We start from the raw sequence: 14,965 nt of genomic DNA, 5'->3' as shown, positions 1-14,965 counted from the left end.
GTGGAAGTATTCAGATCCTTTAATTAAAAACTACTACATTACATACTCCATATAAAGCAGCATTTAACTGTTGTAGCTGATCATGGTCGAGCAGGTTTGAACTAATCCAGGGGTTGAGCCCCTCCAAAAAGTCACCAAATAAATCTGAAGGGTCGTGAGTTTTTGATTAATGGGAAAGTTCTCATATACAAATCTATATGTGATAATTCTGACTTTGAGGTACAGCTATATTGATTTTATGTCACAAGCCAAAACAATTTGGAACCACTGGCTTCATTTGCACCAACGTATATTATAAATGTAACATTGTTTTTTTATGTCAAATCTGTGAAACGTAACTTGTAGCTGTCGTGATGTAGTGTGAGTAAAAAGTGCAATATTTGCCTCTAAGATGTAGAGTGTAAGCGTAGTATAAAGAGTATAAAGGAGCATCAAATTAAAATACATCATGCCTTAAAACACAATACTTGAGTAAATATACTTAGTTACTTTTGACTATTAACACAGTTATAGATTGTATTTCCTAAAAAAAATCTAGCGCCTTCCACTGAGGACTGAGAGGACAAAACCCAGCAGTTCCTAGAGCTGCAGGCTGTGTACACACACACTACTCATGGTGGCCACCTGGGAGCACATCCATTCCATCTGACTAACCTGTGTTTGTCAAAGCCAGAGTCGTGCTGCTTGGCTCATCTGCCCATCCCCCAGCAGCACTTGGCAATGCACACAAACTGTCGAGCAGCCTCTTAAAATCGACCATCCTTTGAATGCACCTTTCAGTCGGGTGATGAGCCTCGCAGGATGACACACAACAAAGTAGGGCAAAAGGCAGCTTGGCAGTGTTTGTGCTGGTGCAGAACCAAATACGAATCTCAAATATTGAAAGATGTATGCACACTCTTGTAAACTCCATCTGATGCACTTAGAAGCTTTGAGTAAAATATTAATACTCTAGGAGATTCAGGCTGCTCAGTGTGGGGAAGAGTGTGTGCGTCTGTGTGTGTGCAACCTTGTTCCTGTGATTGTGTTAAACTGTTCACATGGGTATCTTAAAATAAAAATCTGAACAAATGTCAGTTGGTTTTTGTCTGTTCCCAAAAGTAAACTCCAGAAGAGTCGTCGTATTCAGCAACATAACTATCATTAATAGTCAGCAACACAGGGACTGCTTCACAATGAATGAATGAATAAATTACTGAGCAGAGAAGATCTAACAGTTACTTTTGTCTTCCAGCAGCCACTTAAATCACACCATGGTTAAATGTCATGAAATAATGCTGATTGATACATTGATGTGATTGATAATTAGTAAACCCACAGAGAAAAGGCAGTGGACCATGTGCCAGTCAAATCACAACCCAACATTGCATTGCAGTGCCACGTGAGCGCCTTGCCTTGCTTCAATCTCACCTGACCATACATCCATTTCTAGATTCATCTCCCTCTCTGCCATGAGATGGAGCCGCATCTGGACAGAGAGTACTGATGGCTGAAAATGACTATCGACCATGAGCACTTTAAGTTTTAATAGCGAGATGAATAAGCACTGAATGGTTCGAGATTGGAGAGACACGCCTTGAAGGGGAAGTGGACTAATTGACTGACCTTCGCATGAACAGAGCAGACCCCAATCTGTTGGCTAGAGACATCACTGCACACCACCTGCCAGGCTGTTTTTCACACTGTCTGGCGTCAACTAATGCAGCTCAACCTTTCTGAAATGGTTGAGTGCTTTTGAAAAGAAACTAGGATACAGCAGAAGAAAGAAGAAAAGTAATAGCCCAATGTTCTGCAAAATGTAATCTTTTACACTGCAGAAACACACACATTACTCTATTCAGCTAAATGAAAACACACACAAACAAAACACAAACACCACACACCCCTCCATGTCTCACATGTGCACACATTCTCACATGCACTCAGAAACAATTACAAACAACTGCAGACGGCCACAGTTTGAGGTAGTGTTTTATACCGGTCATATCAGTCAAGAGAGACTCTCAACAAGAGAAAGGAGGCCAAACGTGGCCTGCGACAAGCAGCTGCGTTCATATGCTGTTAAAACTGTAGCACATTTTCCTAAATTAAATTATAACATATTGCGAAAGCACATTAAAACCATCAGCATTGCACATAAAAGCACAACTACACAGTCTTGTAATAAGAATGAAAAGGGAAAAAGGGAGGTAGATAGAGAGAGAGAGAGAGAGAGAGAGAGAAAGGAATTTTCAGGAGTGTTGTTACCTAGAAGAAAAAGATAAAAGGGAATGAGAGTCGTGCTATTGTGAGTCCGAAGCCCTTCTAGATAAAAAGTGGGGAAAGGAAGAACTGAAGAGAGCAGTGTTATTAGAACATTCAGCACAGAAAACAACAGAGAAACCAACACGGACAGAACACAAGACAGATGCACATATGAACATACATACAGTGCACTGGCTGTGCACCGGGGTGCCCTACCTGTTTGGCTGAGCTGAGAGGTGCTCCGGCTCTTGCGTGACATGCCAACCATGGCCTGCATTTTGGCACCAATGCTGGAGCGCCTCTTCTTGTCGTCAGTGCCTACCGTGCCAACTGCCGTGTCCGACTGGCTGCCGTCCGTCTTCTCCAGGTTGCACATGTCACCACTGATGCTTGTGCTCTTGGTCATGTTCATCACGCCCGACGAGCCCATCTGCCTGTTTTTCATTTTGGATGCAAAGTCACTGTCAGCCACCACCATTAACAGGGGGGCAGGCAAGGACAGAATAGAGAGGACAGGACCGAGGAGAGAGAAAGGAGGCCAGCAGAAAGGATGAGAAAGGAGAGATGATGATGAAGAGGCCACAGGGGGAGAGGATAGTGGAGGAAAGAAGAGAGGACAGTAGAGGGATAGGAGATGAGAAGGTGTGGGGTGAAAAGGAGAGAAGGACAGAGTTCAGGTACAGGAGTTCATGACTTACAGTATAGCTGAGTTTAGGGTTTGAAGTGGATGTACTGATAGTTCATGCGGTGTTGTCATTTTGAATATGAGAGTTGTTGCTTTTTTCTTTTTGCAGTAGATTGTGAAGAAAGAACATGTTGAGTCTGACCATTTGAAACTTTAAAAGCAGTTGTGTCATTGACCACATCCAGTGTTTGTGATCTTTACAGGAGTGCTCTAAACTTAATATGTTTGCTTTGGTTTGTTAGTTGTGTCAGGATATTTTCAGGAGTTATTGTAGTACCAGTTATTTTAGTATTTTTTTTCCGTGCATTTTAAGGACTTCTCAACCATGCTGGCTAAATGCTGAGACTGAAAGTTCATTATTGACCTGAGAAACTACAGCTGGCTGATCGAAGGTTCCAGGACAACTGCATGTGGTAAAACTTCTTTACCCACTGTTCAAGGTCATAAATGAAAGGTTGCTGGTTATTTGTTTACTTGCAAACAAAGGTTCTGTTTACATTCAGTGCTTCTTGTGAAAATGCATTGTGTTTTCTTGAAGTTTAACAAATGTGGTCAATGCATTTCCTTTCTCACATAATATTTGCAAAGATTTCTTGAAAAGCATTGTTTACATCAGCATTTACAAGCTATCAGTTTTCTTCACTGCCTTTTCTCTTCGCTGTGTTTCTCGTGACATTACAGCCATCTGTTGATCAGTGGAACACTGTAAAGCCACTAGCAGGACTGTGTATTGCGTGCCCATGAGCAAGAGCAAACTGAACGGGGACCCAGGTGTAACAACATTGCTCTATAAACACTTCAAGTGTTCAAATTTAACAATGCTTGTCAAACCTAAGCAGAACAGCTAGGAAAAGACTGAGCTGCCATTGTTTTACCACTTACTGTTTGAATCTCAAAATATGTTTCAGTTGTTAATTGTTATAATAGATTTTACTAATTTACTTACAAAATTAACATGTTATTGTGTCATATTGTTGTTCAAGTTAAAACATTTATACCAAATGTACCATAGTTTAAAAAGCAAAAATTCTATTTAATGTCTTTGCGTCATGGTAAATGTATCAGTTTATTTTCATAGAACTTGGAGATGGGTGTTCATACTCTTTTTTAAGATGATTTTTTTGGCCTTTAATGATAGGACAGCTGAAGATAGACAGAAATCAGAGAGAGGGGGAATGACACGCAGTAAAGGGCCGTCCGATGTGGGATTCGAACCGGGGCCAGCTGCAGCGAGGACTGTAGCCTCTGCACACGGGGCGGCTGCACAACCCACTACACTACTGACTGCCCGTTCATACTGTTTAACATCTAGCACTCTCTTTCTCTCTATCACGTACATGTGGAGATACAGTATAAAGTACTTTGCAACTTTTCTGTACCTGAGTCGTGACACACACACACTTACTTTTGTACTAAACTGCACACAAAAAGAAAAGTTGTCTGTCAGTAGCATTATTCTCCAGCTCTTCCTGTTTGAAAGGAAATAGGCCATTGTCCAAATTAGGGTCTTATTTTAGCTCTGCCAGTAAAATTATCTTTAAGAGACAAATTACATTCTGTATCATAGGCTCTGCATTCTTAATAGGATGAGTTACGTGTAGTGCCCTCAGGCTACTCTTCATTAATTAAAGTGCCTGACCTCCACCATGTAACTGTCTTATAAAGACAACTTATGGAGAGACACGCTGACTAAAATGGGAGAAGAATCAATGCATTTGGACAATACACTCCATCAATTACTTCAATTAGGCTCCTTCAAATTCTGCTCTTTGATATATTAGACATTAGTGTTCAACTACATTGTATGAAAATTAAGAAAATTATCATATATAATCAAGATTATAGCTGACATTGTGTAATGCTTTTAATTTAAATGTTAACCCCTGCAAGAGCTTCAACAATCTCTGCGTCAAAGTCTAACAGGCATTTATAGCCCGGCCTTTGTGCTTTCAAGCCTTAGAGAGAGAGAGAGAGAGAGAGAGAGAGAGAGAGAGAGAGAGAGAGAGAGAGAGAGAGAGGCTTATGTTCTTATGCAGTTAAATAAATAATATTTGTAACATAATATTTCAGGCATGTATGAGAACTCAGGAATAATTGCTTATATTGATCTTCTCACAGCTAAGGAACGCTCCTGTCCTACACACTCAGTTGTGGCTGTTTATATGTCTTATTTTGGTTACCAGCTGGTGGTGAAATAAGTCAGATGTGCTCTAAAAGAATGCACACACCTTGTACCTAAGCCTGCAGTATAAAGCCATTTGTTTATGCCAGTTCTAATACCAGTGGGTTCTGTCATGGATCAGCCTGTACTTTAATACATAAATATTGAATGTTTATTGGGGGATTAGTGCCTTTGATCAGTTAATGCAGCCCAAAAGCTTTGAAGAAGACTTCAAGCACCTCGGCTCCTGACACTACCTGACACTGCCGATGTGGTTTAGGTGACATTCTAAAATATGCTCTTTCATTACCATCACAGTGAGGCTGTATTTCATCTGGTCAACACAGGTGATAATGCAGTGCCAACACAGTGGTAAGGTCAGTTGGACTGGGGCATTGTTGCCTCTACAAATGATTGCCCAATGAGGTTAAAATGAATGAGCACAGAGACACAGCCTCTTCATGTGTATCATCATGTGTATCACGCAACATTCACACTCATGTTGCATGATACATTTGACAAAATACTCAATAAATGAAAATCTAATGGGACAAATGTTCTTCTCATCTAACTGGACACACTGTACTATTTAACATGTGTGTATCTACTGGAGTACAATTCTTAATCCATGTCCAGGAAGCTGGCCAAGTTTAAAACGCTCATTTGTCGAACATACTCATCTAACAAACATCTTGCTTGTTCAGACGGATAAACTGGTCTAACTGGATACTTTGTACTGAAAATAAATGTACATATACCAGCATCAGCCCACTGTTCCCCCTACAGCCGCTCTCCTTATCTCCACTCTCTGAACAGGTCTCACAGTGTAAATGTACCTGCTTGGAAAACTGGGACTCTCCGGGGATTTCTGATTTTCAACCTCAGCCCGAAGAACATTGTGTTCCTCATCATGCAGATTGCTCACCATGCATTTTCATCTAGGGCAAGATGTTCCCAAGGCAAAACAAAATCCGGATTCTTGACACCATAATGTCTTTAAATGTGGTAATCTACATACTGTAAGATAACAATAAAATACAAACACTAAATAAAAACATAAGATGTTGTTTTTCTAGTCCTTTACTTGACCTTTAGAAGTCATCAATAAACAGAGGTAAATTAATCTTTTTTATCTTCATAAAAGATTTTTAAAAAGTAGCATTACTACAAAATAATTCAGTACACTGTGTACACAGTGTACTTTATATGTGTTTACAGATATGGTAAATCTAAATCTCAGCGTGTGATTGCCAAGCAACTTTCTTTTAACCAACCAGGAGGATCGTGAATGCTGTATGTATACGCAAAGTGCAGCCCATACTTATCCCCTCATCTCATTTGCCTTTCACAGAGAGGATCACTGCTTCTTTATCAGGTGAAGCAGAAAAAGGGGTTTCCATAGTAACTATGCCCCTGGCCAGAACATCAGCATGCGTACATGCCTGTCAACACGGATTCAAAGTTTTTCATAGGTGACTGAAGTGATCAATTGCTTTCTGACGCTCATATTGAAACATGACCATGAGTCTTAGAGATAACTTAGATCTCGGATGTAGTGGTAAATACAGAGGTACGTAAACTGTAGGCAAATTAGTTTACCCACCCTGCTTCCACTTTCCTTCCACTCATTGATTGATACAGTTGACTGAAAGAAGATGAGTAAGCTCTGAGCCTCATTTCAAAAGAGGTGGATAAACAGGGTTTACTTGGGTTTACCTCATACTGTGCCCTGCTCAGATCACTAGACAAGCTGCTGTTGAATGAGGTTGGTGAACTAAGGTTAAGGTAAACATCCCTTCCTTACTTTTCATAACGATCAGCCCCTGTGATTCAAAACACCTGTCTTTACTCTTCTTCACGTGATTGAGCCACTACCCAGGCAACAATATTGGATGAAGAGACATGGAGGTGATGTATGATTTAAAAGTGCTGATGGAAAGCTTCGTACTGTACATCCTGAAGACCACTGGACACAACGTCAGCTCAGAGGCGCATGTGTGCATTTCACACATGGACTAAACACACATGTGGCTATCATGATGTTTGTATGCCAGGCGAATGTGAACAGGCTTGTTTAATGCGTGGCAGATGTATATTTACACTGTGACCTCAATACATAGGAGATGAGTCATAAGTAAATGTATCTAGCGGCAATGTTTCTGCTGAATCACACCACTTTATGGCTTTCATAAGGAGAGCAGTGAATGAATTTTATCACTTGAGGCAGATAGAGTAGAACATATCCATTACACTTCCTGACTCCTCGAATGACCTGTGGACACAGTATTGATCCACAATCTAAACAAAACAAATCACAAAGCAGAGAAAAATTAGATGCTCAGAGTTAATATTATGTGTTCTGAGTTCTGATTGGATGGAGTAAACCACTTTAATATCTAAAGCTCTGAAAATTACAGCTCATATTAACATTTACCGCTGCTTAGCAACCACTTATTTGACAACTGCTCAGGGACTTCAGCTATTATTACTGTGTAAATACCTTTGACTAAAATAGGATTATTGTTAAACACTTGATTAATTTGGAGATATTTTATACATTGCATCAATATCAGTTTCTAAATGGTTTGCACTGTGCTTTAGCACACCGACCCTGAGACTGTTAACTCCTTTAACGTCTCTGTAACTGTAACTAGGTGTTTGCAGCTCATTGCCTTGTTATTTATTGTCCTGTGTACAGGTGCAACACTCACATGAACATCCTCTTAACCTGAATGAGAAACGGAATGTTTTTGTGTTTGTTTTTATTCAAGTGTATGTCTTCTCATGTGTCGTTGTCCCAGAAAAGCAGAATGTGAAATGACTCACATGTGGTATACTGTAGCTGTCATGAAGGAGTTGGGGTTGATCACACAGATAAGAGTTGTCAGCATGTTAGAAGCAGGACTAAACCAGCTCACTTTCAGCCAAGGAGGAAGACAATGTTTGAAGTCTTTAGAATGTACTCACTAAGGCAGGTTTTGTAATTACATTAATTACAGTTTCCAGTGACTTCACTGAAAGTGAACTGATTGCTGGTTGACTGTGAAGAAATGAGGGTTGTGGTGTTACAGTGAGAGAGAAATGGTATGTTCAGGGGGTAGCTGGAGGAATGTGAGGTTTAGGTTGACAAGTTGCAGGTGCAGAGCAACACTGTACGACTCAGACAGCATGTGAAAAACAGACAAAATACTGACGCAACATCCCAGCACTGAGCAGCACAGATAAACAGTAGAGCAACACAGACTGCAGACTCAATAGACAAACCTGCACTGTCTCAGGATTTATTTTTAGCCTTCTTTTAGCATTAACCTGTCCCTGAAAAATCCATTGTATAGGTAATGTGACTGTATACCTTTCAGTGGATCTGCTTACATTTCTGCCATGTGCATGTGGCCTTCTACATTGTACTATGCGTTTTCTTAATCAGACTGTACACACTGGTGCAGAGTTAATCACACATAAGAGGGTATAGCTTTTATCTTAATGCGTTTTCTCTCAAGTCCAAACAGACACTGAAGCACTAACTTGGATCCTGCTGTGAATGTGATTTGATAGTGAAGACATCTTATTAGAAGAGTAAGCTGAGCTTTTATCCTGCTGTGGGATTCTAAATCAATTTGTTCTTGAATTTGCTCTTGACACACTTTTACACCTTTATCATCGTACACTCTTCAGAAATGAAATTATACTCTCCTGTGGCCACGAAAAAACTAGTGTCATGTTAAATATAGTCTTAACATGTTAAAACCAAAGTAGGCTGCATGCATCAATTTAAAAAGAAATACATACATGAATTCAGCCATGTATGTGTGATTGATTACAATCAAATAGAGACATATTTGTTCATGCTACAAGGTGAAATATAAACACTTTGGAGACACCAAAACACTGTTACTGTAGTGTGCCTTTTAGGATGCCAAAGAGAAATGCTTCAATTCACTGCTATCTGCTATCAAACTGTCCACATTTGAAGCTTTAGTTTCGCATAGCAAAGGATTCTCTGAGTTGTTAGTGTCACATCCCACTACTGCAGGAATAATCGAAGACATCTTTAATTTTCTCCCACTTGCACCTTGTAGTATGTTGCCATGCAGACGTGTGGGTTTGGTTTTATTCACTGAGGTTTTGAGATATTCATCACTGATTCTCCTCCACTGTACTTTATTGCAAAGTTTTCATTTTATTTTCAAGAAAGTAGATTTAAAAATAATGGCAGGCATAAAAGTGGATAATCTACAGACCTCAGTGTTTCTGGTCTGTCTATGGATTATTTGGATTAGCCAGGACATTGTTTATATAAATATATATAGAGAAATATTGTCATAATGCATAATGTTTATACATTTTTATGCCTTCTATCACCATGGGATGAATAAAAGAGGTAATATATTTTTTTCTTCATCTTCATTTTATCCCACATATTTTCCCTCCTGACTGTGACTATATAAACAAACACATCCATCTAGAAATACTATATTGTTCATCCACAGTTAGATCTCTGCACCGTATTACTGCAGCAGATATCTTAAAATCTCAGAAAATGAAGATGAACCTGTCTGCATGGCTACATATTTTTTCCTTTGTGGTTTTGGTGAATGGCTTCTTCTTTAAAGCTTGCTGCACTGTTTCTATGTCCATCTTATCTGCTTCTTAAGTGTGAACAGGCTGCGTGGGTTACCAAACTGCTGTCAGCTCACTATCAAGTAGTAATGCTCCTCTACTTTAGCATTTAGTATATATGGGTCTTCATAATTGTTAGTAGGAGTCTACAGTTATTGGCTGCCACACACGTGTTACCTGAGGTCAGTCTCTGAGATACTCCTCTGGTGCAAGTCCTCTTCTTTCTCCACCAAATCCTCCTGATGCTCCTTGTCTGTGTCTACCCTCCCCCCTGATCCTTTCCTCCCTCCCTGTGATCTCGTCTCTATGCTGGCCCTTCTCCCTTCCTCTCCCCCAGCCACACCTCCACCTGCCTCCTCCTCCTCTAGCACTTCTCCTAACTGCTCATCTCCCTCCCGAGACTGGCTCCTTGATCGCAACTGGCTGCAGACGGAGACAGAAGCAAGAGAGCAGCACATGCAAAGCAGAAAGAAAACCAAACAAAGCATGAATATTGTCAACAACAAGAAAAAGAAAGACAAACACAGAGACACAGTGCGGCCAAGATCAAAAGCAGACTGATTTGAAATAACAGAAAACAGAAATGTACACTTACAGCAAAGCGCCATGCAAATGAATTTGTTTTTTGCTTTGATATGAGACAACACCCAAAGAGATGCAATGTGTTTTATGTTTCAATGTGTGTTGCCAGATATGGACTGACTTCCCCCACAGCTTGAATGAGTGGAGTTCAATCATTTGGTTCAAGATTTTTCTAAAATGGAGCCAAACCTGAACTCGTCACAGAGAGAAAATGACACGCAGTGTTGCATTTTCCTCTTCAAGTTTAACCAGGTGCAAACTATTTCAAAGCTGAAAATGTTTGGACGTGGCAACGTGTATGGAACGATAAGTTCACAGCTGAGGGGGATTTGTCCATTTCTGATAACAGCTCGATGAGTTTAAAGAGTGAGCCAGAGTTACAGTACTGTCCCCTGGTGGACATCAGCCTACCGGATCTTGCGGTTTCCTTGTGGCCTTTCTGATTGGACAGACATGTAGCTCGTGCTGCTGAACCGAGAGGCACTACTGGTTCTTGACACAGCGGACACGTCGCTTACATCACTGTCCGATGACTTGGCCGACAGGTTATCTGAGCCCCGCGGATCTCTGCCTGAACGCTGCACAGAGGATAGAAACAACACATCAGCATCAATCAATTTGTGATTAGCACTGCTGATCAGAATGTTTTAACAAGATGACATTGGCACTGATTGATGACACTGATGACAATGTGAATCTGTCACACTGAACCTTTAAGTTATACTGTCATGACTTACATCATGTAAACCATGATGTACTGTAAGTGTGATTACAGGAAAGAAGTAGTATCCTAAGTAGAGGATCTCAGTGCTTCAACTTAATGTAAGGCCTGTGACATTTAGTTGATTTATAATAAACAAGATTTACACTGAGGCTTCCTTGGAAGCTCAACTGGGATGACAATCTTGGCACCAATCTGGTTCAAGAAATTTAGCAAAACTTTATATGTATATGATATCCTGTGTGTGTATTTTAGTGGTGTGTTTACTGTAAGAGACTGTTTCAGTGGCTGTTTTGGACTACACTACTGTTTAAAAACAGGCACGCAGAGGTCTTGTTTAATAATAGTGAAAGCATTTCTTTTGTCAATGGCACTTCCAAGGAGGATAATGTTTAGCAGAGAAGGACAACTCACAATTTTATCTGACTTTTATAGACTTGTAGCAAACACATTGGCTGTTCCTAATGCAATAGTTTTCATAGCACAGACTTAAAAGGAAAGTCTTGTACTGCTCGGCCCAGAAAGCAGTGAGACACCAGGCGCAGGCCGAACTCTCTAAACATGTTCAGGACCTCTCCAGAACAAAGTATTAAACACTTGGCTCTGCACACACTCACTGTCACATTCTTTGAATTTACAACAAAAGGCTTACAGGATCAGCTCTTCCAAATGACAAAGTAAAAACACATTTCCTCTCTCTCTGAGTTCTGGTTGTATGCAGCCTTGCAGATAATTTTGGTTTTATGTTCTAAGATTAGGAAGTATCCACTTACATTTGTGTGGCACAAAGCACTAAGGAATGACATCTGAAGAGCAAGACAACCCAGACACCTTCTCCCGGTTACTTAATATAATGCACTGACCCAGCTGTTAACATGAATTATTATTATTTCCTATTTTCATTTTCAGAGTATTTCCCAAAAAGAACTGTTGAAAGTCAGGTCTGGAAAGTATCCGAAATCAAGACATTGTTTTTGTTGCTGCAGAGTTGTAATTCATCACTGAAGTGTCAGAGCAAAACTATTTGTACTACTATTTGTACTCAATCCCACTATGAGTTAAGTGGAGATACTGTATACACTACTCACAAATGTTAGACCTTTTGGGTGAAATTCATAGAAAATATAAAAAGTTTATGCTACGGTGATATTATATCATGAAAGTAGGGCATTTAAGTAGAAGCATGCAGTGGTAATTTCTTCATCTTAAACAATTTATTGAAACAAAAGCTAACAGAAAAAATGTCAATGTCTCAGTAACTTGTCATGTGTCCTTGAGCATCAATTACAGCTTGACAACAAGGCCTCATGCTGTTCACAAGTCGACTTATTGCAACCTGCTGATGACACTCTGCGACACTCTAAGCCCCTCTGAGTACATCCCTTTTAAAGCTTCACACTGGCCAGGTACTGTTGATTGATTGTTAGGTGTCGTCCTGGTCTCATGATGTCAAAATGTGAACGGCATGATGTAGAGGACTGTTTGAATACAAACCGTCATTGAACCAGAACATTTAGCTCTTAATTCATGGATCAGACACTTGTGATTTTTGCGGTTAATCACCTTGTTAGAGAGCAGCATGTTATACAATAAATACTGAAACAATGAACAGTTGGACATGTGTATTCAAAGGTTTAGAGAAGGACAAATTAAGTTGAAGTTTTATCTGAAAGCATAAAATCCCTAACTTTCTGTGAGCAGTGTATATTTAGCTCTGTGTGATTTGGGTGTGCTGACCCTTTAAAATAACAACTAAACCTAACTCAGTGTTTTCTAACCTTTGAACCGAGTTAAGTGTTTACCTGTTCGGATATGTCTGAGTGACTCGGTGCGTATACAGTATGTACACTGTGCAAATATCAATGCACATGCGCAGAATGATGTTGATATATGCATGTGTACATGCCTGACTGCTTGCAAAGGGTGCCATATGGCCTATGCACAGTGCAACCATGCAAACAGTATACTGTAGGCACATGTTTTCTTTTTCTGTGAATCTGGAGTAGCGAAGCATACATCCAGAATATCTGAACATGTGTTTACCTTGTGGTAGTCCTGCTCCAGTCTCGAGTCGGAGCCTGCTCCCTGTTTGTACTTGTTCATTTTCAGTTTCATCTGCCTGGTCCTCTCCTCCATGTCCATACCTAAGCACAGAGACAGGAGACCGTCAGGTGGGGCTGATGCAGTGAGGAAGGCCTGATGGAGGGACATACTGTTTTGGTGAGAGACAAGCTTCTGCTGAGCTATGAGCCATGAGCTATGACAAGGACAGATCTAATGGGAAAAAGCTGAATGGTTGTATTAAAGAACAAAAACACAAACACACACAGAAATATATTGAGTGGTAATATATACATCAAACAGCTACATTTGTAACCAATCGTCACAATTGCATTTAGTTTAATGGAAATTTTGGACCAAAATGTTCTTTTTAATTGACTGAATAATAATTAAATAATACAATTTAGTGATTCCTATTACATAGTATAGACGTTTTGGACGCTAATACTACAATAAACAAAATGTACGACCTCCAACAGTGCTTGTGACCCTTGCTGGGAAACATTTTACATGTGGTTCTAAATAAATGTCAGTCTTTTGACAGCAAAAGAAATTCCTGAATGACCTGAACAGCTGGCCAACACATTTCTCTCAGCTCAAAGTGAAAGGCTTGCAAAATCCACTTTCTTTTCCCTCTCAGTCATCACATCATTCCGTTTGCCCATCTCATCTCCTCCTAAATTCAATTTAAGCACTGCACTTTGTTTCATATTGCTGCAAGTGCAATTTGCATTATACAAACATCACACCATAATCAATACACAAGCCTAACCTTGTTCTGTGGAGGTAATAATGCCACATTTTATGTAACTAAAAAGAAAATAAAACAACAAAATAATACCTCACAACAAATAGTTTCTGCTCAAAATGCTTCATGTGTTCTTCTCTACAAAAGCGATTTTCAGTCGGCACCAAATTACAACTTCCCTGCTGTAGCTGAATCTCCATTCTCTCCACTTGCTCTCTTTCTCTACTTTTGTGTCATATGATAGCGATGACAAAGTGAAGATGAATGCACACGTACAAGTGCCATGCGCACATATAGTATGCCTATAGCTTCACATCCACGCACACGCGTGCACATACAGACAAAGAAAAGCAGTACAAGCTGAGAGCAAATGAATGACTGTACATGTTAGCCAAAGTCCCTTTACAATGGAGTCTGTTCTCTGCCTCTCTAGTTGTTTACTGTTGCTGTTTACTGCTTAGGTAACATCTTAGAGCCTACGCACATTCACGTCTTTATTTTTCTCTAATTTACAAAACTGCTTGTTGTGTCACACCATATCCACTAGTGTTGGTCAACTACTGTAAGTTATGCTGCTATTTAAGTTACAGTGCAGTCATAAAGTATTAAGGTAAGCGTTTGTTTTGATCACTTTGTCTTTCATCTCACTGGATTTGAAATGGAACAATGACTCTGAGGATAGAAAGGAAAAAGTGATGAATATTGTACACTCAATCACATAAATTTATAAAAGAATAATTGTATAGCATTATATAATAACATAACAATAATACAATTTTGAAAATATGCTGATTCAATTTCTTGCGTGGGGTTTTGAAGGAAGGAAGACATATAGCACTCATGTCTGTATGGTAAATAAGTAGCTGGAGCCAGTAGCTGGGTTGCTCAGCCTTGCATATGGACTGGAAACAGGGAAACAGCTCACCTGTCTCTTTTCAAAGGCCTAGGAACCTCTGTAAATCACACTAATCATAGCCATATCTGGTGCAGAGATTTGCTGGAAGGGTGGCTTGGTAACCTCACAGTGACAAGAAGACTAGCAAAAAAAAAGCAAAAATTGTGTTCAAGTTTATCTGTATCTGTATGTATCCTGAATATTAGTTTTTTACCTACTAATAGACATTATTAAGACAAACATATTCA

The 14,965-nt window shown here is 39.8% G+C and overlaps 1 protein-coding gene across 36 annotated transcripts in view; it reads right to left on the bottom strand.

The window, feature by feature from the left end:
* The window catches only part of rims2a (regulating synaptic membrane exocytosis 2a), a 137,347-nt gene that overhangs the window by 16,601 nt on the left and 105,781 nt on the right, over positions 1–14,965 (bottom strand). For 12 of the 36 annotated variants that reach the window (XM_019256553.2, XM_019256563.2, XM_019256559.2 and 9 more), the window contains 3 exons: positions 13,057–13,157; positions 10,704–10,870; positions 2,461–2,705 (listed from right to left, as the gene is read on the bottom strand). The exons of 21 other annotated variants lie outside the window; for them this stretch is intronic. In XM_019256553.2, coding sequence (XP_019112098.2) covers positions 2,461–2,705; positions 10,704–10,870; positions 13,057–13,157 — 513 coding nt within the window. Of the gene's footprint in view, positions 1–2,460; positions 2,706–9,887; positions 10,134–10,703; positions 10,871–13,056; positions 13,158–14,965 lie in introns of all 36 variants that reach the window. 3 more of the 36 variants (XM_019256558.2, XM_027286466.1, XM_027286444.1) reach the window with 2 other exon arrangements.

Source organism: Larimichthys crocea, chromosome XIII (assembly GCF_000972845.2).
Source record: "Larimichthys crocea isolate SSNF chromosome XIII, L_crocea_2.0, whole genome shotgun sequence".
NCBI classification, from domain to species: Eukaryota; Metazoa; Chordata; class Actinopteri; family Sciaenidae; genus Larimichthys; species Larimichthys crocea.
Note: the sequence above shows the minus strand (reverse complement) of the source record. Positions and strands in the feature narration are given on the sequence as shown.